Raw genomic sequence first — 25,455 nt, 5'->3', positions numbered from 1 at the left:
TTTTAATTGAGGAGAATAGTCAGTTGCAAATGACAATAGACAGTCCAAGGCGAATTCATAGCAGGTGATGACAAAGCGAATTCAACCTATTCGCCGTGCAGAAGAATGTCAAGTCAAAAAAAATGTTCATTGATTTCGATTAACTGACATATTGTTGTACCAGGTGTTGTATGGAAAATAATCAAGAAGAAGCAATCAGCTGTTGGGATAACAAAACCTGGTACTGAATTCGCCTTGAGACAGTCGTAAATGCGAAAGAGTCATATGGAAATGAGAATAGTCACATGCAAATAAGAAATCATCAAAAGAAAACGAGAAAACGTAACTTGTAATTGATAAGATAAGCTATATATATGGCAACGGCCATATCCTCTAAGGATAACAACACTTGATGGGGAATTGCCTATGTTCCGACTGACATATGTATCATGGAGTTAGAGAGCATTTTCATGGACCGACATGGAATGCTGGAATGCTCTCGCGCAGTATCCTTCGAATGCCGATGTCTTCGCTCCCTCCAATGATTAATCTATACCAGTGGTCGCCAGTTAGTGGAATAATTATTCGCGCTTACACCACACATATTATTATTCTCTTTCGTTTAGTCGTCGCTGAACAATCAGAGTAACAACATCGGAGGAGTTTATTTGCACATTTCATATAAGATATTTTGCAAACAAACGCTAAAGCGCAGAATGTTTTAATCGTTTAATGTTAACAATGTATTTTGTTTAAACTTTTCGTTAGAATCAAGCAACAAAATAATATTTGTATGGCATATTTACAATTTATATTTTGAATGTCAACAAACATGCGAGCATATGTTCGACCTCATTGCTCTTTTGTCAACAACTAAACCATTTCCACTACGATGATTAACAAAGACACAGTTTCAATTTTGATGATCACTGATCTACACAAATATATAGAAATCTGCGTTTGATATATTTGTATACGTGTGTGAAAAATCGCAAAAAAGCATTCGTTTGTAAGGTACACTGATATCAGGTGAAACTTCAGCGAAACTATTAATATTAAAAAAAAAAACCTAATACATTTGCTAGTAGTCAATGTTTGTTAAAATAGCAAACAAAATTTAAATACGTTTATTCGAAAAAAAACATTGTGTTCAAAAATACATTCACTTTTCAAATTTCGATTTCCCCTATACTATATACGTAGCGTGCTCCACCTCCTCCAAAAATTGTGGTTTCAAGCCCCGGGCAAAGCAACTTCAAAAATATAGAAACAAGTTTTCTCAATTAGAAAACTTTTTCTAAGCGGAGACGCCCCTCGGCTGTGATTTCTGCAATGGAAAATTTCTCAGTGAAAATTCATCTGCTTTGAAAATATGGATTGGAGTCGGAGTAAAGCATGTAAGACCAGTCCTACCAATTTATGGGAAAAATTAAAAAAGCAACGTAAATTGGAAGAGAAGCTTGGTTTAAATTCTCTTCTGGAAACGTATTCCAGCTTATATTCACATACATATTCCAGGTACAGACTTAGTATATGTACAGAAATGAACATATTGTGATGAATATTAGTGACACTAAGTGATACTCACATCACTAGTCTGATGCTAAGTAAATAAAGCCACAACAACAATAAAGCAAGCAGTCACTTGTATTTACATAAACGAATCAATCATTATGTCTACACATATGTACGTACACGCAGCGGAGAGTAAACGCACAAACACATGCATATATCTTATTTGAGATGCTCACAAAAGTATGCAATAATTTGTGCAAGTATCACTCACATATACACGCGCATCTGTAGTTATAGCTGGTGAACGAGTAAATTCTAGAAATGGAAGCGCCTAGAAATATGCGAACGAGACATTACAGAGTATAAAAGGAGGTAAAGCCGAGAATCAGCAATTCAGTTTGATTTAAGCACGCTATCTGTCGATCGTGTGTTATTTGTGAAGTACTTGAATAAAGGCCATTTTGCATTATTGAATAGTGGAGTTATTTATTCAAGAGTTTAGCGATTCGACCGTTAGTAGAATGTTGCAAATAAGAGGAATTTCAGTAAATTCGTTACAATAGGTGTCAGAAGAGGAATTGTTGAATAAATTCGGAAGATTGCGAATACAACTTGGACATGGCAAAGTTGAGTGAATTGAGGATGCAGCAACTGAAGAAGGAGTTGGACAGCCGTGGATTGAATACAACCGGCAATAAGATCGAACTTCAAGCACGGCTACGAGAGGTAATGGAGTTGGAAGGAATTGATGTGGACGAGTATGTCTTTTATTCTGATGTGGAAGAGCCAGCGACTAAATTGGAGGAGAAGATAGAGACCGAATCCATCGGCAAGAGTAGACACTAACGCCATACTAGCAGTGCTGAAGCAAATGTCGTCACAAATATCAATCGATATGTCAACACAGCTCTAAGTACAAAAGACAGATATATCATATCAACTGGCATGCCAACCAGAATCCAGGAGACACGCATAACATCAAAGATTGAAGCACAAGAAACACGTATTTCAGAAATGTCGTCAGAAATATAAAATTGAAGCACAAGAGACACGTATATTAGAAATGTCGGCACAAATTTCAGCACAGGTATCATCGCAGATCTCTGCACAACTGAAAGCGCGTATGGAAAAGAAACTAACGCAGTTCCAGGAAGGGTTCAGTGGTCGACAAGATAAAATGGAGGACGAGATAGATGCTTTAAAAGATCGTATTCAGGAGTTACAATTGAACCGTCCAATCACTTCAACGTCTACTCTGAAGGTAAAATCCCCAACGTTTGATGGTTCTCTTCATTTCCAGGTATTTAAGCTCCAATTTGAGAAGACGTCAGCAGCGAATAACTGGAATACCGAAGATAAAGTTGCTGCACTGTTCGTGGCTTTAAAAGGATCAGCTGCTGAGATCTTACAGACCATCGCAGAGTTCGAACGTAACAGTTATGAAGCATTCATGGCTGCTGTAGAACGACGGTATGGAAGCGAACACAGGAAACAGATCTACCAAATGGAATTGCAAAACGGCTACCAAAAAGCTAGCGAGACTTTGCAGAAGTTTGCGTCGGATGTCGAAAGGCTGGCCCATCTAGCAAATGCTGACGTACCCGTTGAATACACCGAGAGTGTAAAAATCCAGAGCTTCATAAATGGCATATGGGACGTGGAAACGAAGCGAGCAACATACGCAAACCCAAAACCTACATTCACAGAAACGGTATCACATGCTCTGATTCAGGAAACAGCATCGTTTCTGTGTAAGCCAGCGTTCAAAGCACGCCGTGTGGAGGTAGAAAGGCCAGACTGGGTGAACACAATATTGGAGCCGCTGAAAGGATCGCAAAAGCAGAGTGAAAGAGTTATCAAATGCTCCAAATGCGTGAAGCTCGGTCACAGTGCACGTCATTGCGATCTTGATCCTAGTGGTTTCAACAGCATGTGTGGTCTTAATAACAAAGCTGGAGGGGATGAGCAAGAGCGAGTAAAATGTAGAGACCGAGAGCTAGCTCCAGCTATTGAATGACCTGTGATATCTGTGTCGCAAATTGGAAGGAAATCAAGCAGTCTTACCGTCAGAGGGAATATGGATGGCAAAGAACGTGTACTGACTGTAGCTACGGGCGCATCTCATTCCTTGATTCAATCTGATTTGGTCAACAGGAGAGTAAAGCCATTAACTGGAGCAAGGTTGCGTACGGTCACTGGCGAGTATAACAAAGTCAGTAGCGAGTATAACAGTCAGTGGCGAGTATAACAAGGTTATGGTTCTACACGAATTCATTGTGGTGGAGAATGTTGATGAAGTCTATTGGGAGGGGACATCTTAGTTGACCATGACATCGGGATCGACATGCAAAGAAGGAATATGCGCTATAAGAAACAGGATATACCACTTAACTTTAGTTTGGAGAAAGGGTTCAGCAGTAATAGAGTATTGGTGGAGAAGACTCGACAAAGACCACGAAAGTCAAAGGTAAAGTTGATGGATCGAATGGGCCAAATAAAGCGAAATCAAAAGTACTGCGAGAGAAACACTGGCATTGACAAAACCAAAGGGACGCACAAAAACGAGGGAAAGAATTTCCCAGAAGGAATGCGAGGGTAGTTTCAACCCAGGGCGCCCTACTATTGTGAAACGTGGGAACGATACTGATTATGCGAAGCCAATCCGTCAAGCGCAAGTTCTGCGAAGTAGTTCATTGACCAAATAACAGAGTGTGAGGGAACGGCCCAGAGTAATGAGTAGTAGGATGAAACACAGGTATGACAAGAACTGTAATTCGGAAGGTTTCTCGGAGGGAGATTTGGTACTGCTATACAACCCTCACCGGCGGTGCAGTTGGGAAGGCCCGTGCAGAGTTATGAAGAGGATCAGTGATGTCATCTACCACATACAAACAATTGGGAAACCACGAAATAGAAGGGTGGTTCATTTGGAGAAGCTAGCAGCTGTTAGATCGAAAGATTTGTCTGATCGGGACTATCAGACTTAGGTGGAGGACAGTGTGACGAATATTAGTGACACTAAGTGATACTCACATCACTAGTCTGTGCTAAGTAAATGAAGCCACAACAACAATAAAGCAAGGAGTCACTTGTATTTACATAAACGAATCAATCATTATGTCTACACATATGTACGTAAACGCGCGGAGAGAAAACGCACAAACACATGCAAATATCTTACCTGAGATGCTCACAAAAGTATGCAATATGCACATATACACGCGCATCTGTAGTTATAGCTGGTGAACGAGTAAATTCTAGAAATAGAAGCGCCTAGAAGTATGCGAACGAGACAGTACAGAGTATAAAAGGAGGTAAAGCTGAGAATCAGCAATTCAGTTTGATTTAAGCACGCTATCTGTCGAGAAGTAGTAGTGTTATTTGTGAAGTACTTGAATAAAGGCCATTTTACATTATTGAATAGTGGAGTTATTTATTCAACAGTTTAGTGATTCGGTTGCAAATAAGAGGAATTTCAGTATATTCGTTACAATGTTGTATTTTTTCAGTTAATTAATACAAAGGAATAAAAAAAAGGTTGCGAAAATTTAAGTTTTTTGGATAGATTTTTTGCAATAGGCAAAGAAACTTTTCCGCAATATATGATATTTATTTTTATAATAAAAAAAAAATAAATGTTAAGCGCGATAACCTCCGAAGAGATTTTGGGCCGAGCTTCTCTTTCAATTTGCGTCGTCTTCCTTTTAATTTTTCCTACAAATTGACGGGACGGGACCTATTTGTTTTATGCCGACTTCGAATGGCATCTGCAAGGCAGATGTGTTTTCTCTGAGAGCTTTTCATAGCAGAAATACACTCGGAGTGCTTGCCAAACACTGCCGAGCGGCGACCTCCTTGGAAAAATTGTCTTCTAATTCTAAAAATTTGTTTCTAAAATTTGGATGTTGCTTTTCACGTGGCATGAATCCAGGATCGTCGGTGTGGTAGGGGGAGCACGCTACCATCACACCACGACGGTTGCCGTCTTATAATACTGAAGAAAACTTCCATACATATTAAAAAGGTGTTTCTTTTGTATTAGAAAAATGTTATTGTTTTCAGAAGGAATTTCCTCCTCCCCCGTGGATCCGCCACTGCTCTTATTCTTACCCCATCTTTCTCTTGTTTTCTTAACTTTTCCGACTTCCCTTCAACTTCCACTAATTTTTTTCCTATTATCGGAATGTAACTTTTGCGCACCCTTTAAAAGGTCTGTACAAAAAACCTTGCCATGATTGTGTAAAATAAATTGCTACACATCAGGTTTCGAACGATTGGGAGAGAGCATTCCTAGTGAACTGCATTAAAACTTAGGGGAATTCATATAGATTCCATTTGCACTGCCAAACCGGTTATCTTACCTGTACTGAAACTATGTAACTTTATTGACGACATTAATAAATTAGTCACCTCGTTGACGATGTCAAAAATGGGTTATGGAATAGCAAAGTCGTTATCGCAAGTAAGAAATTAATAGTTAAAATTTCGACAAGTCGCATCGTTAAAAGTTAGTGAATTCGCTTAGTAGAGTTTTGTTCAGGGTTTAATATTTCGGCAGATCCCCACTGGTTTAAAATTGATACCAAGTTATGTATATATAGACCGAAAAAATTCCAGGCTCGTTTTTCACTGAGAGGTGACATAAGATCAACGGCCATAACGTCAATTGACCTTATGACCACTTTAAACCTTCAAACTGAAAATATGGCCATATGAAACAGTCATAACGTCAATTTAGCTTTTGGTCGTCGACCTTATGTCACTCCACAGTCTCTCACACCTGATCACTGACGGCATTATTCGACCTGACAATGTACCGCCATACCATACAGGGTTCAAAGTTTCAACCTAAATCTGGAACCTTGCTGAGCTATTATATATGTATGTAACCAAACCAATTTTTTTTTTTTATTAATTTAAATTTTACCAGTTTTCGTAAGAATGAGGGCACAGATTTGATTTCAAGTTTAAACCCAAGAAGCCCACACTTGTTATAAAAAAAAAATATTTTACAGTTCGTCGACAGTTTTCGAGTCCAAATGGCGCCTCCTATAGTCACATTGCGTACAGGCGCAGCAAAGCGCCATGTATGACAGCGTTATCCTAAAGGAGAGAAAGAAAATATCTGCCTACTTACAAGAAAGAGGTGTGAGGCAGAACGGCGTGTGTGCCAGGTGCTTAAGATGCTGACTGGTAGGAATAATAAACGGGAAAAAATTCGGGGGAGGACAGAAAAGTTTCAAGACTGGGGTGGATTTCAGCAGAAATAATAATGGCAAAGTTGAACCAACCTAGGTCACCAAGATATTATAAATTAAAAAGCGCATTGCATTATTTGCCTGTTATCCCATGCATACTATATTTCCTATAAATTTTAAATACCTTTCTACTGGCTGTTACACATATTCATTAAATCTGCTAATAATTTGTGAAAAAATTTAACGGCAACCACAACTTTGCTGCAGCTCAAAGAGTTTTTGCAACTTCTCATCGATCTCGAATATATTGCGTTTATCATTTGCCAAAATCAAATCCATGTGATCAAAGATCAATGCATTATAGCCTTGCGACGCACACCAATAGTTTGTGGCGCGATCCGATAAGGGATCACCCCATAACATAACCCATTTATTTTGACGATTTGCAACTGTCAATGCATCCGGATGTTTACGCAGCATATTCACATTCATCACAATACCATTGAGATCGAAGGCTTGTGCTGTGTTAACAGCCGGATGCAGGCAGTGCGTGCGCGGATCAACAAATTCTACAGACTTGTCGGAAATCAGTAACAAAACTGGATAAATGTTTTGTTTATAACGTAGCATAATGCAGATATCGGCATCATAAGAGCTAAAGAAGCACATGCGACCCCAACTAAAGCGTTTTACCACATCGAGTATGGCATCTACATATTGGTTTTTATCGATATGCTGCAAACATTCGGCGCCCCCCTCATATAAATCTTGCGGCCATTTCACTTCGATATTGAAACCCAACATCTTGTGAGTTTTCTTGAAGAAATCCTTTAAAGTGGGAAATAGGCGCTCATCTTCGTTTTCGACCTTATTCGGCGCTGGATATTCAATTGTATTATCGCCGATTGTAAAGTAAGTTTTTGTAGACTGCAACTCATCGTATGTGAGACTTGCGATGGGCACGCTTTTAATACTACACTGTTCAGTGGGTGTTTCTGAATTAGGGCAAATATTTATATGAAAATCATGATAGACTATTGGTATCTTATCTTTGGTGAGCATTACATCGAATTCCACCATATCTGCGCCTAGTTTAAATGCTTGCTTCATTGAGGCTACAGTATTCTCAAGCGTATCCGCTGGATTGTTTATCACAAAACTACGTCCCATACCACGATGTCCGATACTGAGACCCTTCCAACGCGCAGGCCAATACTGCATGCATGTAACATTGAGCTTCACTTGCCAATCAGGTGCGGGGTTTATGACCAAATATTGCATCGCCAACACAGCGAGCTCGGTTTCGTCTGGTTTTAAGAGACGCACTTCCAATACACCTTCGCTACCTTCCACAGCATCAGGTGGCAAATAAGATTGTGCCACAAGATGTACACATTCCGTTAGCTTATTAAATGCAAAAATTTTCACCAAATAACCCACATTTAGGCGATCTAACAAAATAGTTTGGAATATAAGAGTGCTGAATTTGTATTCAACACCATAATCTGGCTGTTCCTTTAGCTGACTATTACCATACATCATTTTGGTGTATTGAGTTTGCGCGCGCGCAGATGACATAATCGGTTGCAAACTTTCTGGGTCAACAGGTTCAATTTTCAATTTTATTACCTCACCCTCCTCAATAATCTGATCTCGTGAGTTTGAGAATTCTAGTGCTTCATAGAACAACTTGAATAGCACAATACTGCCGATATTGAGCCATGCACGACGTAATTTTGGTTTAGATGGACATATGAAACCGAAACGATCATTACATTCATTCGTTGTTCGTGTCAAGCGTAATTCACGCGCTCGCTCTGCAACTTCCCAACGGCGAACTTGCACAATTTGTGTTTTCTTGTCTTGTACACCGATAAAGTAGCGATAGCGTATCCACTTGTGTAACGGTAATGTAAGGTTAGTCGTCCATACGTTGTAGTCCTCTTCGCTGCGTGTGAGTAGTGGCGCCTCTTGTATACTCCATTTTCCAAGCGATTTTTGATTACCCATAACACCGACCAATTCGTATGGTGCAATACGCGCACCAACCATTTCGACCGTTAGTAGCAAATTGCCGACTGGACCTTGCGGATTACACATATTAGCGCTCTTGAAGATGAGATCCGATATCGAGGCGGGAAAGCTAAGAACTTAATTTTTGTTTATGAATATTTTTTCCAAAACCCTCTGGTTCTGTTTTGTTTTTATGTACTGAAATACTCACTCAAATCGTGTGACACTTTAAGTTTTCTGTAATTCATGAGGTACAAATATGTTGTTGCGTTGTAAGGTGGTTCTAACTATAAATTTTCTTGAACGTAAAAAAACACACAAAAAATATCCAAAAACTAAAGCAAATCACAGCATTCAACATTTAATCAGAACTAAAACGTCAGGATTTGAAAGGATTCACAGCATAGCTCAATAAAAACCATATTCGTTTTAAATAATGTTTCTTCCTTTTATAAAATTAACACAAATGTGATCAGTTCAAAACTAACCCGTAGTTGTTAGGGTAAGGAAAAAGTTTAAAATAAAAAATATCCAAGACCATCTTTTTCATCAAAGTCTTCAAAGCGATTGATAACATAACAAACATGCCATGTACCACACTCAGTCTGTTTGGGATCTTTATTTATCAGCTTGGTCAACAAGGAACAAAAGTGTCACAAATGGCTCGCAAGGGTTAAAAATCGCGAATAGATGTTTTTTCCAATGACCAGGCATGGTTCAATATTCTCTAATTGATCAAAATACCAAGGCCCGTCTTCTTGTTGCTATGGCACTGGTATCTAAGAAGATTGATTGCTAGGAAGACATAAACAATGTTCACCTTCAAGAAATTAAATCGCGATCTCTCTGTTGTTGTTGTAGCAGTGCTTCGCCCCATCCAATAGGTGCGACTGATCACAAATTTTCATCAATGTCCTCTAACGGGAGTCCAAGGAAACTTGCTGTTTCAACAGGGGTGGACCATAATGAGAGGGGGTGTTAGAGGCGTTGGTTCCACAATACAGTTAAAGAGATGGTTGCTGTCATGTGGGGACACATTACAAGTAGGTCATATGTTTTGTATGTCGGGGTTTATTCTGGATAGTAAGAGGTAACCTGTTACAGTACCCAGATCGAAGTTGAGCTAGAGTGACGCGTGTTTCCCTAGGGAGAGTGCGTCCCTCCTCTGCTAGTATTGGGTATTGCTCTTTGAGTACAGAATTCACCGGGCAATTCCTGGCATAGAGGTCCGAAGCCTGTTTGTGGATTTCACTGAGGACCTGCTTGTGTTTTTAGCTTCATACGGCTGTGTTCTCAGGTGCCGGATTTCCTCATTATGCTTACGGAGATGACTCCTTAAGAACCTGGGCGGTATAGGTTCATCAATCAGATGCCCAGGTTTCTGGGTATTTAACAGAAACTGTTTGGTTAGCATTTGATCTGTCTCGAATAGTTTGGCCAATGTACAGTGCTGAAGTGGAGAAAAGCGTTTCTCTCTTTTTTTATACCATTTACTGTCTTTTGGAAAAATACATACCTAAGCACGTTTATTATATATTCTGATTTAATCCAAGTATAGTTCACTAAATAGCTGAAAATCTTAAAAAATAAAAATATCTGTATATTAATTAGCAAGGCATGCTCATATTGCTATTTTCAACAATTGTATTAGAGAAAAGTTACAATCTGAATTTCACTTCTTCATCAGGTAGCTTCTCGGGAGCTGAGTATTGAATTTGAGATCTATAACATCCATACTTTATACTAGCATACAGGCATATGCGTTTATCTACTCAGCCTTATGAATGCTCCGCTACTCGCTTTGCAATTGGTCTCTAAGTGTTGCCTTTTTGTTGTTATTTCTTTATACACCATTAGGTACATAATAATTCTATATGTTTTTAATCCTAATTGTGTGGAATACTAATAGGCGCGCTATCAAGAACTTAGTAGCATTGGATTTATAGCAAAGCTGTTATAAGCAGTACTTCCGCAGTTCACTATTATATCAATATTATTATCTGTATTTTAATTAGCGAATATATGAACATATTGCTAAATAAATAAATACATGCAAGGGCGCGGTAGCCTCCGAAGAGATTTTAGGCAAATTCACCAATTGGCGGTACGGGGCCTACATGTTTATGCCGACTTTGAGCGGCATCTACAAGGCATATGTATTTTGACTGAGAAGCTATTCATGGCAGAAACACACTCGGCGTGTTTGCCAAAAGTTCGCTTACTGCCTTTTAGAAATTTTGATGCCAATATATTTCAGCGGCACCAATTTACCCATTAACTATAAAACTAATCATTCAAATTTTTAATTTAAATATAAAACCAGATTTAAAATTTGTTTTATATATCGCATATCTTCAATTTCCTAACTAAAAGAGGCAAATAAATTTTGCTAGGCAAGAAAGTAGTATGAAATAAATAGTACTGCTTTTGCTCTCTGAAAATTTATATACAGTTGCGGTCAAAATCTTAGTAGTGCATATGGGTCATTTCATTTAAGTGCCCAAGTTTTTTTTCATCGCAACAATATCTCGTTATGCACTGTAAAATCCATTAGACTAAGAAGTCGGCTTCAAAACATGCTTGTATGGAATTTTAGTTGCGACAGCTTTTTAGTCAGTCAAAATCTTAGTAGCGCTTGAAAAAGTGGGAAAAAGGAACAATGAGGTTAATTGAATTAATATTGTATGGCGCAACATTTTATTTTCGGACGAGTCGAAGACTGTCATGTATGGTGGAAAAGGACCACGACGAATATGTAAGACAGCCACCTTATACCGAATACCATCCGAAGTATACAACATGAGCCGCAAAGCATGGAGTTTACATCATTATTGTCTGAGCATGCTTTTTTTGGTTGGGCGTGGAACCCATTCATTGAGTAAGGAAAATTATGACTGGCGCTTAATATATTGATATACTCCATAAAATCAAGCTGCCATATGCCAGAGATGAAATGCCACTTGTTTGGACGTTCCAGCTAGACAACGACCCGAAATATAACAGCAAAGTAGCACAGAGATGTTATGAGAAAAGCCATATCAACGTCATGGAATGGCCGCCACAGTCACCAGACATAAACCCTATTGAAAAGTTGTGGGTTGATGATGTCAGGAAGGCAGTACCCCAACGCAAGCCAACATCGAATACGCAACTATGGAAAACTGTAAAAAGCGTATGGGACCAAAGATTTATTGACTCAATGCCACGTCGCTGTGCTGCAATTCTAAAGAATACTAAGTTTTTGACCGCGTCTGTATAAAGAAATTTTATATTTTAACATTAAAATAGCATTATGATAAAATTTTACTGTAAGAATGATTTTAAAGCTTAAAATCAGTGCAGGTCTAACTATTATATGTAAAAAAAGAATTAAAAAAGCAGTCCATTTCTTCTTGACTTCATTCGCGCGCAATTTCGGGCTCCGAAAAGAATTTTGTACCAGAATCACATGATAATGGTTCTCCATAAAGTCATGTAAAAGTACATATTCATTAAGTTTGGTTGTGTTATTTAGTTAAAACAAATGTAGAACTCGCACTTCATATTTTTCTGTTTTATATGATGTACTGCTTTTTTGCTATGGACGGCAGTAGGGAATTTTGAAAAAGTGGGCGGAACCATGCTCTCTATTTGGAAAAATTTTAATTCGCTATAACTCCGCAATTACTTGAGACAGGGATCCAATATTTGGAAAAGAGATTACTTACTTGCTTGAGGAGTTTGAGGTGAGTTAGTCGCAGTGGCAAACGGAAAGTAAATGAGCTTTGAAGTGGGATGGAGAAGTGGAACGAGAAGATAATGGAAATAAATCGAATAACGGACAGGAACGAGAAGGGGAAATAGCGAAAATGTAGACGAGGATGGGATGAAGAGCGATCTAAGGAGGGAGAAGCACTTCTTAAATGTAGGAAAACCAGTCTTCGAGCAGTACACCGCCTGCCAAGTTCGCTAGTATTTATAACATTTGTTCTAAGCGGTGCCCCTTCATATGTGATTTGGCATCCCGTGGTGCAAATTCCGCATAAAACATGTGGATTCCGCATATTTGCAAGAATAAAATTAAAGAACCACAGCACAGCATTTGGAGATAAGCTCGACCTTAATCTTGAACAAATTATTATTATCATCCGCATGCTTTTTTGATTAAGCTACGCACGAATATTCCGCTACAGACAATTATAGAAAGCATAATGAACGAGATTGTCTTCGAGCAGATTTGTTTGAAATCGCATACAAAAAAAAAAAAAACAAATTGATAAGATAAACATTGCACACAAAAACAACAATAAGGAACATTCCATTTCATTTAACACAAGTTGGGTTCGTAACATATACAACACATTTCTAATTAACTACACAGCTTCTATAGCAAATTCACATTACTAAGTATACTCTCGATTGTCGCATTGACTGGTCCTCTTTACTGGTGCGTTGCACATTGCAATTGAAACAATTCCGTTGCATCGTCTTCTAGCCCAAAAAGACTGTGCTTATTTGGTGGCAGCGAAAGATCTAAACGATCATAAATTACACCTGTTGGACCTTGAGCTTTAAACCAAGCAATTGTTTCTGAATCCTTCAGAGCATCACCCCAGAGGAATATCTTCTTACCCTGCTTTAACGCCACCTCAACCAAACTGGGATCATTTTTTATGTGCACAGCACTCGGTACGATTCCCGCCAAATCAAAAGCTTGCGCATTATTCACTGAATCGTAAATTGAATCGGCGCGTGGATCCATATAGGCGCCTAATATTGAGGATGAGAGAAACATTACCGGATAGATATTTTGCTTGAAACGCAACAAAGTGCAAATATCCGCATCAAAGCTTGTGAAAAAACTCAAACGCCCGCAGCCATGACGTAACATAACATCCAGAATACGATCAATATAAGTGTTCTTATCAATTGTTTGTACGCTCTCCAGCACGCCATCCATACGCCACTGCGGCCATTTTATTTCAATATCGAAACCAAGTGTCTTATTCACTTTGGTGAGGAAATCTTCGAAAAGCGGAAACAGACGTTGATCTTCTTGCTCGACATTATTGTGTGCGGGATATTCAATAATTTTATTGCCTATCACTTGATAGGTTTTCAAGTTCTTCAGCTGCTCGTATGTAACATCTTTGATGAGCACTTTAGTAAGGTCATCTTTGCTTGTGGGTGTCTTCGGATCCATACACACATATATGAAGTAGTCGTGATATATGACGGGCACTAAATCACTCGTGAGCATCACATCAAATTCGACCATATCAGCGCCCAACTCCGCGGAAGCTTTCATCGCTGCGACAGTATTTTCGATAATTGCTGGCGCATTAGTAGCCTGTTTCAAACTCTTACCCAAACCGCGATGTCCCACATCCAAACCCGTCCATGTCTTGCGCCAATAATCCACGAAGCACGTATGGAAATCAACTGTAGAATTGGGTAGCGGTTTTATAATCAAATACTGCACTTCCAAACTGCCTATGGCATTCAACCAAACTGGCGACACGAGATTAATAGTGAAACTGCCCTCAGTGCCCTGCAAAAACTCTGGATATATATATTGATAGCCGACTAGACGCACAAGTTCATTGCCATTCTGCGTGGCATACAATTTCAGCAAATATGCAACTTTATCCAACTGCGACACCGTCGAATGGAATATGAGTATGTCATTGGGTTTATAGCGCACACCAAAATCCGGTTGTGGGCGTAAATAACTATCACCATATACCATGCGTACATATTCGGTATACGCTTTGGCTGAAGGTAGAATAGCAGACAAGCGACGCGGCTCTACCGATTGCAACTTCAGACGCAACTCCTCATTACCCTCACGTGATTCATTCACATTTAGCGGATTACGAAATAATTTGAATTGTACAATATAACCTGCATTTAGCCAACCGCGCTGCAGCTCACGTTGTTTTGGATCAATCCAACCACAGATGTCTGTACGATTACTCGGCACAGTGCCAACGCGGAAGTTACGCGCTTGAATATGCGACTCCCAGTGGCGTACATGCACAACTCCCGTCTCATTATCGATGGCGGCAATAAAGTAACGATAGTTGATTGTTGTATTTACGGGCAAAGCTACGCTAGCCGTCCACACTTTATGATCTTGTGTGCGATTCAATAAGATTGCTTTATCTGCACGCCATGAACCCAGCTGTTTGACATTGCCGATCATAGCAAGTAGCTCATAGCTGACGATGGGATGATCATTAAGTGAAACAGTAAAGTTGTACGGAATCAACGAGTTACGTTTAAGCGGTATGAAACGACGCGCATTATAGTATTTCTCATAGTAGGAAGAATCACATTGCGCGGCGCGTGGTAGTGCGACAAAAATACTTAGCAAAACGCAAAGCGTTACAAGTTTTGTAAGTGAGAACATTGTGATCGCGCGCTGGTTGGAAATTCGCGTATCCTTTACGTAACGCTATCCGGTGATGTGTACTTTTGCACAGCACTTATGTGTGCACTTGTGGCACGTTCCCCATGCAAGCCTTCTTTAATACGCGCGATCACTACGAACTCATATTCATATTGACGTCGTAAAATGATTAAAATTCACACCTTCAAAGCAGAGTCTTTAGCTAAGTAAATTTATCGTGATCTTTATAACAACAAATACTCGCATTATTGGATTATCATTTATTAATCATTTCTTGACATTATCAATCAATAAAGACCATTAATTTTATGACTAAGTTATAATTGTTTATTGTTAATTTTTTCAGCAATAATTCTTAATTAGTTTTAAGCATAAACATTTTATGTTTTTATGGGCTTGTTCGCGCCTTAATTTTTATATATATATTTTTTTTTTTTATTTTTTTTTTAGTTCTTATCACTCTTGCGCGTTTGGCGCATTTCGTTGTTCGCGTTATGCATTAAGAAATTGAACTGATCATTTTCGAGCTTTCGTCATTTAATAAAGGTATCTAGTCACTCATCACAATATTAATGATCACCCGCACGAGCCAATTCACTATTTGCTATCAGCGCAAAAATTCTAAAACAAAACAAATTACCATTCAAAAACAAAAAAAAGAACAAAAATAAACAATAAATAAATTGCATGCACTTTATTGCACAATAAACCATCTAATACTTTGGCCCCCAAAAACTTAGTTCCAGCGCAAAATGTTTATTGCATAAATAGCAGAGAACTTATTGCAATTACAATACCTATGCAAATTTTAAATTTCTCTATTATATGTACAGTTGCATCCAAAAAAAAACATTAGTTCAGATTGAACTGGCAGATCAATAAATAGTGTTAACAGAATTTGTTTTACGACCAAATGGATGAGCCCCAATCAGATGCCAGGACTTATGATATAAAATAACTTCGTATTCTTGGCAAATACTATAAGTTTTCTAGGACCTAGCTTAGTTTCTGCCCCTAGATCTGGTAACTCTGACGCATTTAATGTCTGGAGCCTTGAACTGGCGAGTGCAGGATACGAATGCAGAACGTGCTCAACCGTTTCTTCCTGCATCTCGCACTTCCTACATCTGCTGTTAGTGATGACGCTTAGCTTATAAGCATGTGACGCCAGAAGGCAGTGTCCAGTTAGTATGCCCATCGTAAGCCTTAAGTCTACTCTCTTCAGAGATATGAGCCACTTTGTGAGTCTAATGTCGTAGGATTTGCCAATGATCTTAAAAATTTGCAGCCCGCACTTCTGTTCACGCCATTCCTGCTTGATAAATCATATGCAACTACTGCCTCCTTTTGATTTCTCCCAAACAGATTGGGACGTCTACCGTAGATTCAGGCGATTTGTGAACTCATCGACCCGACCGCTTTCGTTAATGCAGAAACATCGGTATACACGTGTATAGTTTGTTCTGCCATTTGTGCATCGTGCCACCAACCGTCCGGCTCAATTGTGAGCCCAAGATCTCTTTCGTAGTGTAGGCAGGGGACTATATATTCCGTTTGACCGATATTAGGTGGCGCTATACTGGTATGGTCATATGAACTGCACTCAAGCTTCCCGAGAGCTTAAGCCTTGTCTGGCCATATATTTGGTGATTAGGTCTGCAGGCGGCAAGACAACAAGGTAGAGCCGCCAAACATACTGTATATCCCTTTGTTTTCTTACGTTATCTTAAGTTTTAGCTTACTTATTGAAATGCTGCACTGTAACTTCAGCGATCAGCTTGTGAGGGGGGCGTAATGTTTTCGCCTAATCCAAGCAAACCTTGAACAGCTAAGCTTTAGATTGGAGTCCCTTTGGAAGGTGCCATCTCAAAACAACAATCAAAACGATTAGCTGAGCCTTTAATCGATTTCGGCTAAGCGCTTCCCGGACAGGTTAGAGGGTGAATGGAGTTTCTCACACTTCCACCCGAAGAAATTTTTGTCCATTTTGAGTGCCCTTTAAAGAATTCCGGACACATTCGTCCAACCGGATTACTTCCTAGTGGTCCCAAATGAATCACTTTCTTTCCCTGATCAGCTTAACTAGGAGTGAAAGATCCACCTTCCCAACCTCTACCCAAATATCTCACGCTGGCCGCACGCCCAGAAATCTCAGACGTCTTCTTAGCAGTCCTTAAAATTGTCGAAGAAAGTGAAGAATACGCGCCGTTTCCCCCTCATCCTGACAGCGATTCGACTTTATCAAGTTGGATTTTAATGCCTCTAAGGGGGCCTGGCCCGTACCATTTTCTATGCTTTCTTCCCTAGAAGGGTATCTTACGTTCTGCACCTGGACGTTAAAAATGGCCGTTATATGGTCGATCTCGGACGTTAGGTTAGCACGAACACTTCTTAAGGCATCAATTAAATGATTACATTTAACCCTTCCTGAGTTGCGGAGCTCAATGCGAATGACATTCACAGACAAACTAGCCTTTCAACCTTGTTGTTGTTGTTGGTGTAGCAGTGCTTCACCCGATCACATAGGTGCGACTACTCACAAATTGGAAACTTGCAGTTTCAACAGGTGTGGACCAGAGTGAGAGGTAAGTTAGAGGCGTTGATTCCACATTGCAATTAAAGAGGTGGTTGGTATCATGTGTGGCTAGGTAAAAGTTTAACCTGTCAGATCGAAGTTCAGATAGAGTGACCCACGTCTCCCTAGGGAGAATGCTTTCCTCTTCTGCGAGTTCAGGTTATTAATGCTTAAGAACGGGGTCCGCCGACGATTTCTGGCAGAGAGGTCCAGAGGTTTGTGTATATCATTGTAACCCCATTTAACCCCTTTGCAACTTCGAAGCCCTCTGTTGATTATTCTTTTAGATGCCATGGATGATATGCTGTAATAGTCCCCAAGCTCTCTACCTTGCATTATATTCCTACCCCACAACATATCATATCCCAAATTACCAAAGGCACACCGAATTCTCTACAACCTTCCTCGTCCAGTTTACGATACTCAGATGACTCGGAGTCAATATAACCTTCAATAATGTTACCAGGTACGTGTATGGGGTAGGTCGATACGATCACATATCACCTTGGATGGATAAAATTCTGGGATGCAACATCCTTAATTACTTGGCTGCCAGAAACTGCATGTTCATGTTTAAACTATTGTAAGCTCCCCAAGTATCTTTATGACAAACTGCATTTTACCAGGTCTCAAAGAAACCGTAAATTGGTGGTTCCGATGTTTAAATACTTAGCGTCTAGCAGATTGTTTTTTATTAGCGCTGTTAGACTTTGGAACGCTATTCCCGAATCAATTAAAGTAGGGCTGAATAATAGAAACTTCAAAAGCATTATATTGAAATACTTCGCAGATGTTGATATTTCTTCTATATTTTGACTAAAATACTATTTTTAAAATAATCTTTATGTCATCTAATTTCCTTGCTTCTCCTTTCATTGTTTTCTGTACCTCTGCTATTCATGTGTCTCGATTAATTTGTAATAGTTATAAGATTAATTTAAGTAAGTGCATATATTAAACGCATACTTTTATGTCAGTAGGTAAATTTTAGTTTTCTTTAAATTTTTATATTGCGAACTTCCCATTTACATAAAATGTATTAGCACAAGCTTTTAATGTCAGTTGATGTACATATAAAAGACTTAAGTTCTTAGTTGTACAAATTTGTTAAATAAATGAAATGAAATGAAATGAAAAATGAAATATTAGTCGAGTAGCCAACTGAGAATTACAACGTTCGAAAACGAAACGAAATTCTATATGAGAGCAAAGTATTTCGAAAGATCAGGGCTTTGGCTAAAGCGTGTAACCGTGTAACAAAGAAGATTTTTAAATTGCCAAAGACATAGTTTAATACATTTCCCCAACGGCCATGCTAGACCAATGGACGCAGATGGCCCGGCCAAAAATGTTTTGTTGTCGGCAATCAACGGAAAAATCAGAAGAAGAGGAACACCGCCACTCCGTTGGAAAACGCTATGAGTGCTATTATTGTTTTCAAATGACTGGCGTACATTTTTAGGCGTCCAAAACTGTTAAAGCGATTAAGCGCCATTTAGGTAAGAAAGTACGTATGATCGTAGGGAGTGAACGAAGTCAGGCACTTCCAGACCAGATTTGTTCATACTAATATGCGACTTAGGGCATAGCACTAAATATTAAATTTGGTAGACCTAAGAACACTGGAAAGCAAAACTTCCACCGTATTTCTAATAGCGGTGACTTCAGTTTGGAAAACATTACAAAGATTGGGCAACTTTAGTTTGCAGCTTACACCGGGTTCAAAACGACTTAGGCGGTGTTTCAAATAGTCAGCGTATTGCCTCTGCCCAAAAAGACCAGCTCCTTCCCCCTTAGCACAACGAAACATTCCCACTGCTTTCTTCTGAGTTATTTATTAAACCCTGACTACCAACAGTAAACTTTTTTTTGCAAGAGTATACAGCCAGTCTACGCGGCTCTGCTTACCTAGTCACTATATACGAATAACACTGGATTGTAGGTACACGAGGAAATCGTTTACGACCCCAAACCAGAGTATAGTTAACAGAGCCTTCTGGTGTCGTACTATAGTCTTATCTGGGATGAACTGCCACCCCTATGTGATAGCTCTGCTGCAAAATAGTTTGTGTTTAACTTCAAACGAATCCACAATGGATAGTCGCAAAAATATGTTTCGGAGGCGCCCATAGCTTCAAACATCCCATAGCTTCACAACATCCTTGGAAGAACAGATTAATAAGATGAGTTAACCCAAAGGTTTGAGGTACTAAACAGATCACTTCGGCTGCAGTAGAGCTAGTACTGGAAGATGCTAATACCGGAGCATTCCGCGTTCATATCGAACAAAGTATTGCCTTCATCTGTAATATACCTCCAAAGCTTCAGGGAGGGTTTTGACGTTTAACTCTTTCGGTAATTTTAAAATACTAGAAAGACACCTAGAGCGAGTTATTTGAGTTCTAGAGAACCTTATATTTATTTTCAAAGTATCAAGGGCTATTTCAAGTAACCTTGCTTTGCAATGGGCGTCATACGATGCCGGTAGTCGCGCCGTCACATCCTTTTCAAACATCAATAAAATATTCTGGGGTTTTAGCAACGATCAGCGAAGTCCTAATTCGTCAGAAGTTCTTGTGAGAAAGGATGAGAGCTCATGACAGGCATTTCTTCTAAGCGAAAAATGGTCCACACTGCAGGTAGAGATTCTGTGCATCTAGAATATGGGTATCCATATAACGCTTCAGGAATTATCCGCTGCCTATCGCCTACACACCAGTAACATTTCACAACTGGGATGGAAGTCTATCGAATTTCTCGACAGATTTTTCGCGAACCTCGCGGACTCGAATTCTGCGTATCCCCTGCCTTCTGACTTTCAAATAAATAAATAAATAAGTTATAAAAATTTCAAAAACTAGATGTAAATGGTGCTTCTATTTTTATAAGCGAGACCGTATTTGACCAACTACAGTTGTTGCGCATATCATTAGTGTTTGAAATTCAATGTTATTATTCAAAAAAACTAGTTCAAGCACGTTTACCTTAAATTCGAGTGCAATTTTCCTAATAGTGATGTCAAAAAATAATGTACTCAGAAAATGAGTAACTCGTTCATTATAATATATTCATCACCGTCATGCTCTTCATTGGCTATATAAAATCTTGGGTCAGCCGATATTATTGAACTTGACACAGTCAGTACTGCTAAAAGATTGGAGACCGTTATATACTCCGGGTTGAATCAGAGGGGCTCTTTGATTGGGCTTCATGGAATTAGCTATAAACTTTTAGCACTTAAGACTTCTTTCCGAAAAAACAGATAACTCTGACACTAGCTTCAACAAAATCTTATTCTCGAAAGGGGAGAGTGGATAAAACAACTTGATTATGGAAGGATAGCAATTGGAATGAAGGATGAGTGGGGCGCTCTCGAGCCACAAAGGATATGACGCTTTTCACCACTTAAAATAATTATCCATCTTTCTTTCACCTTATGCTGCACTTCTAGCCACAAACATTTTTTTTTCCGTGAAGGTTTTAGGAAGTTGTAATAAATGTTGAAGTAAATGAAGAGAACCGCTGATGAGTAGCGTTAAATTATCATTCTCGTTTATTAACAATTACAACAGGCTGAAGGGGGCTTCGAACACTCTAAACCAAAAGGGCAAGGGGAGGATGACGACGTCACGACGAAGGTGCTGGAGGGGACAAACAGCCCAATGGTGCTGCGAGTCCTACAGGTAAACCTCCAACACAATAAAGTGGCGTCGAACGAACTACTCCTAACCCTTGAGGAGGGTTCGTTTGACGTGGCGCTGATCCAGGAGCCGTGGCTCTCATTGGGAGGAAAGATTTCTGGACTTAGCGCGCGCGGATTTGGCGTTTACTATGCGCAGGAGGGGTGCGAGCTATAGTATTGGTAAGGAAACAGCTGCATTCATAATGCTGCCTGAGGACCTCGTAGTGCTGGCCGCCGAGCAAAGGAATAAGCAGGCACTTATCCTGACATCCTGCTACATGGCCCATGCTGCGGGGGTTCCACCGATGGAGTGCAAGAGGCTAGTACAAGACGAAGGGTGCGAAATGCGGTTGATCATAGGCGCGGATGCAAATGCGCACCGCAATGCGTGGGGAGGAGCAGATACGAACGAGAGAGGCGAATCTCTATTTTGTTACATCCTGCAAACCAATTTGCAGATTGCAGGAGCACATATATTGGTCCAACATCCAGCAAAGTCTTGGATATTACACTGAGCTCCGTATGATTGGATGGTTCTTGATAGACCATCCTTCTCCGACCATGCGTATTAGAGGGGGTATGCAGACTATCAATGCTTAGCATTACGAGAGCCCTGAAAACAACCGCAACAGCTGCACTGTATGCCATTCTGCACATTCCACCTGTAGACCTGGTAGCAAAGAACATAGCGTTAACAACTGCAACCAGGCTCGATGCCTCGGGGCAGCTTGAACGCCGACCATACGGCCATAGTAGTATAGCGTCATCAATCACAAGACGAACAGACTACCTGATTCCCTATCTGCGCTTCAAGGGCGATCTTAAGGCCACAATAGAGGTGGAGGGTTGGCGCAAGGGTGCTCAAATGGCAGACGAGGCGATACAAGTGTACACAGATGGTTCCAAAGTAGTGGAAGGAGTAGGGTCTGCGGTATACTGTGCTGATCCGGAAATAAACAGATCCTACAGGCTGTCGGGTTACTGTAGCGTTTTCCAAGCGGAAATAGTAGCCGTAACCAAAGCAGTAGAAACCCTGGAAGAAAATAGCCCAAGCTGCAATCGTGTTAACTTTTATATTGACAGTGAAGCAGCAATTAAGGCAATAATCTCGCATAGCACAGCATCTAAATGCGTGTTAGAGTGCAAGCAGTCCTTGGATAGAATCGGGACAGGGAGAAGCATACATCTATATTGCGTCCCAGGGCATATGGGAATAGATGGGAATGAAAAAGCGGATGAACTAGCTAAAAAGCGCGCATCCCTTGAGGCTTGCTATGTAGACGTCCCAACTAGACTGGGCGAAATTAAGCGAAGGCGAGAGGTGCACATCGCATCGACCAAGCAGGATAGGCGTGGCTTCAAGCGCGGGGCTGTAAAGTGTTGAAGATTATGTGCAGGTCTTACAACCTTAGACTAACAAAGTTGCTTCTATCATTAAAAAGAGAGGACTGTAGACTCATGACGGGTATTCTGACTGGACACTACCTTCCGCCTGGTCAGTGATAGCAGATGTAGGAAGTGCGGTCTGGAGGAGGAAACGATTGAGCACGTTCTGTGCTCTTGCCCTGCGCTTGCCAGGCTATGACTCCAGCTATTAGGAGCGATACAGCTATCAGATCTAGAAGCAGCAAGTGGCTTAAATTCTAGGAAGCTTCTAGTATTTGCAAAGGGAACAGAGTTATTTTGCAACAAAGGTCCTGGTTTTTGATAGGGTTTTACAGTTTGGTCGTTAAAACAAACCTCCGATAACACTACGGACTTATTCAGTCTATGTGAGCTCCTCATGGACCGGCCAGTTCAACCTAACCTAACCTTGTTTATTAAAGAAATCCATTTCTATTTATACAAAAGTTCTTAACCTACGCATACATAATTACATTAATGCTTACATACTAAAAAGTACATGATTTCATAATAAATAATTGTTTGTCAGCATTTTATTGTAGTGACCTACATATTGTCAATATGATCCGCACATAAGCTGGTTGGTATGACGAATGGATATATTGTGCGGTTTGGCAAATGCGAATGAATTCGTAGTGGCTATCTGGGTCAGTAAAATATGAACGTTTGTGTGTATGTATATTTGTAACGTTAAACGCATTCGAAGTTAGGTGAATTCCACGCAACACTACACCACCGGCCTTTCAAGAGTGAACGTATATAATTTGGCACTTAATTATAGACTTTCACTCTAATGTCATTGATATAAGTGTGCCGTGTTGTTTCATTATACGTTTAATGATCCAGTCAACTTGCTTGGTGTTACCAAATTTTACATTCTTTTTGTTTTGTATTTCCCATTCAATTGTAATTTATGTCATAGTGGTTGTTGTTGTTGTTGTTGTTGTAGCAATGCTTCGCCCCACCTAACAGCCGCGACCGATCACCTATTGTCATCAATATCCCCTAACGGGAGTCCAAGGAAACTTGCTGTTTCAAGAGGGGTGGACCATAAGGAAAGGGGTGTTAGAGGCGTTGGTTTCACCCTACAATTAAAGAGATGGTTGGTGTCATGTGGGGACACATTGCAAGTGGGGCATACATTTTGTATGTCGGGGTTGATTCTGGATAGGTAAGAGTTTAACCTGTTAAAGTATCCAGAACGAAGTTGAGCAAGAGTGACACGCGTTTCCCTGGGGAGTATGCGTTCCTCTTCCGCGAGTTTTGGATACTTTTCTTTGAGTACTGGATTCACCGGGCAATTCCCGGCATAAAGGTCCGACGCCTGTTTATGGAGTTCACCAAGGACCTGCTTGTGTTTTTTCGCTTCATACGGCTGGGTTCTCACGTGCGGTATTTCCTCAAAATGCTTACGGAGATGACTCCTTAAGCCCCTGGGCGGTGCTGGTTCTCAATCAGATGTCTGTTGGGATGCTCAGGTTTCTGGGTATTCAACAGGAACTGTTTGGTCAGCATCTCATTTCTCTCCCTGATGGGGAGTATTCTCGCCTCATTATGCAGATGGTGTTCTGGGGACATAAGAAAGCCCGTGGAAATTCTGAGAGCAGTATTTCGGCAGGCCTGTAGCTTCTTCCAGTGGGTAATTTTTAGGCTTGACGACCATATGGGTGACGCGTAGCACGTAATCGGCTGGCTAATTGCTTTGTATGTATGTCATAGTGGTAACATGATGCTATAAGTAATGAATTGTTTGCTTTTGTGTTCTTTGCTTTTATTTGTTTACATTTGCTTTACATATAGTGCATATTATGCTGATTCTCGTTTTTTTTGTTTACATTTCTTTATTGTTGTTGTTTTTTTTTTTTGTTTTGTTTGGTGCTTATTGGGAGTAACGTGGAATATTTGTTTGTATAGTTAGAAGATAATCGAAAATCGAAATTTTTCTGTGTAGATAAGTTAAAGAAAAAAATTTCTTATTATTTAACTTACGGCAAGGTAGTTTATAGTAGTAGAATTAGTTCAGGTGGTGGTTAAGACGAAAGGTACAGTGGATGCAAAAATTTTCATATCTTTATGTCTTTCGCATTTTCCAGCAATATTTTTGATCTTATATATCATGCGATTTCTTCGGCTGCCACCAGGACAGAATCGTCATGATTTTATGAAGAATTTCATGTATTTTATCGCGATTTGTCTCTTGCATAACTTCTAGAGTTGATGCAATTATTTGATCTTTGAGAACTCGTGTACCTTTTTAATTTATAAATTCGCATACTGCAGTATATATTCAATTATTTTTCACAAATTTGTCCCTCAGGACAACTGTGTTTTTTATTCTTTACAAGTCCTAGATTGCAGGCACAGCCTGATAAGCAATTGTCCTAAGTCAATCTTATCATTAACAATCAGGTTGCTTGTTTTTCTTACGCTACTATTTTTCTATGAAAAGGAGCGCGACATGTCTCATTGTAACAAATTTATTTAGCGCTTCACATATATTTTAAGGTTCTCTTCGTGACTTTTCTTTATTCTTGCTGTTGTTATGGGCTGGTTTTATAGTTTTTGTATTTTGCATATATCCACTGACACGAATTTTATCAGGGCTGTGGTATAAATTTTCTACTTTGACGGCCTTGATAACTTCCATAAGAACTACTATTGTGAAGCTTCCTGATTATCTTTGTCTTCAATGATATCA

General features: G+C 39.8%; 3 protein-coding genes across 5 annotated transcripts in view; 1 reads left to right on the top strand and 2 right to left on the bottom strand.

Annotated features, from left to right (window-relative positions):
- Positions 1-25,455, top strand: part of ktub (Tub domain-containing protein ktub) — a 303,097-nt gene that overhangs the window by 236,577 nt on the left and 41,065 nt on the right. The window lies entirely within an intron of this gene.
- LOC137244034 (glycerophosphocholine phosphodiesterase GPCPD1-like) lies at positions 6,826-12,817 on the bottom strand. The gene has a single exon (XM_067772472.1). The coding sequence runs from the start codon at positions 8,790-8,792 to the stop codon at positions 6,933-6,935; it is 1,860 nt and encodes a 619-aa protein (XP_067628573.1). The 5' UTR covers positions 8,793-12,817; the 3' UTR covers positions 6,826-6,932.
- Positions 12,962-15,639, bottom strand: LOC137244032 (glycerophosphocholine phosphodiesterase GPCPD1). The gene is given in 1 exon segment (XM_067772471.1): positions 12,962-15,639. A coding segment is annotated over 1 exon segment (2,028 nt). The 5' UTR covers positions 15,097-15,639; the 3' UTR covers positions 12,962-13,068.

Source organism: Eurosta solidaginis, chromosome 3 (genome assembly GCF_040869045.1).
Source record: "Eurosta solidaginis isolate ZX-2024a chromosome 3, ASM4086904v1, whole genome shotgun sequence".
NCBI lineage: Eukaryota > Metazoa > Arthropoda > Insecta > Diptera > Tephritidae > Eurosta > Eurosta solidaginis.
This window is presented reverse-complemented; position numbering and strand designations above follow the sequence as displayed.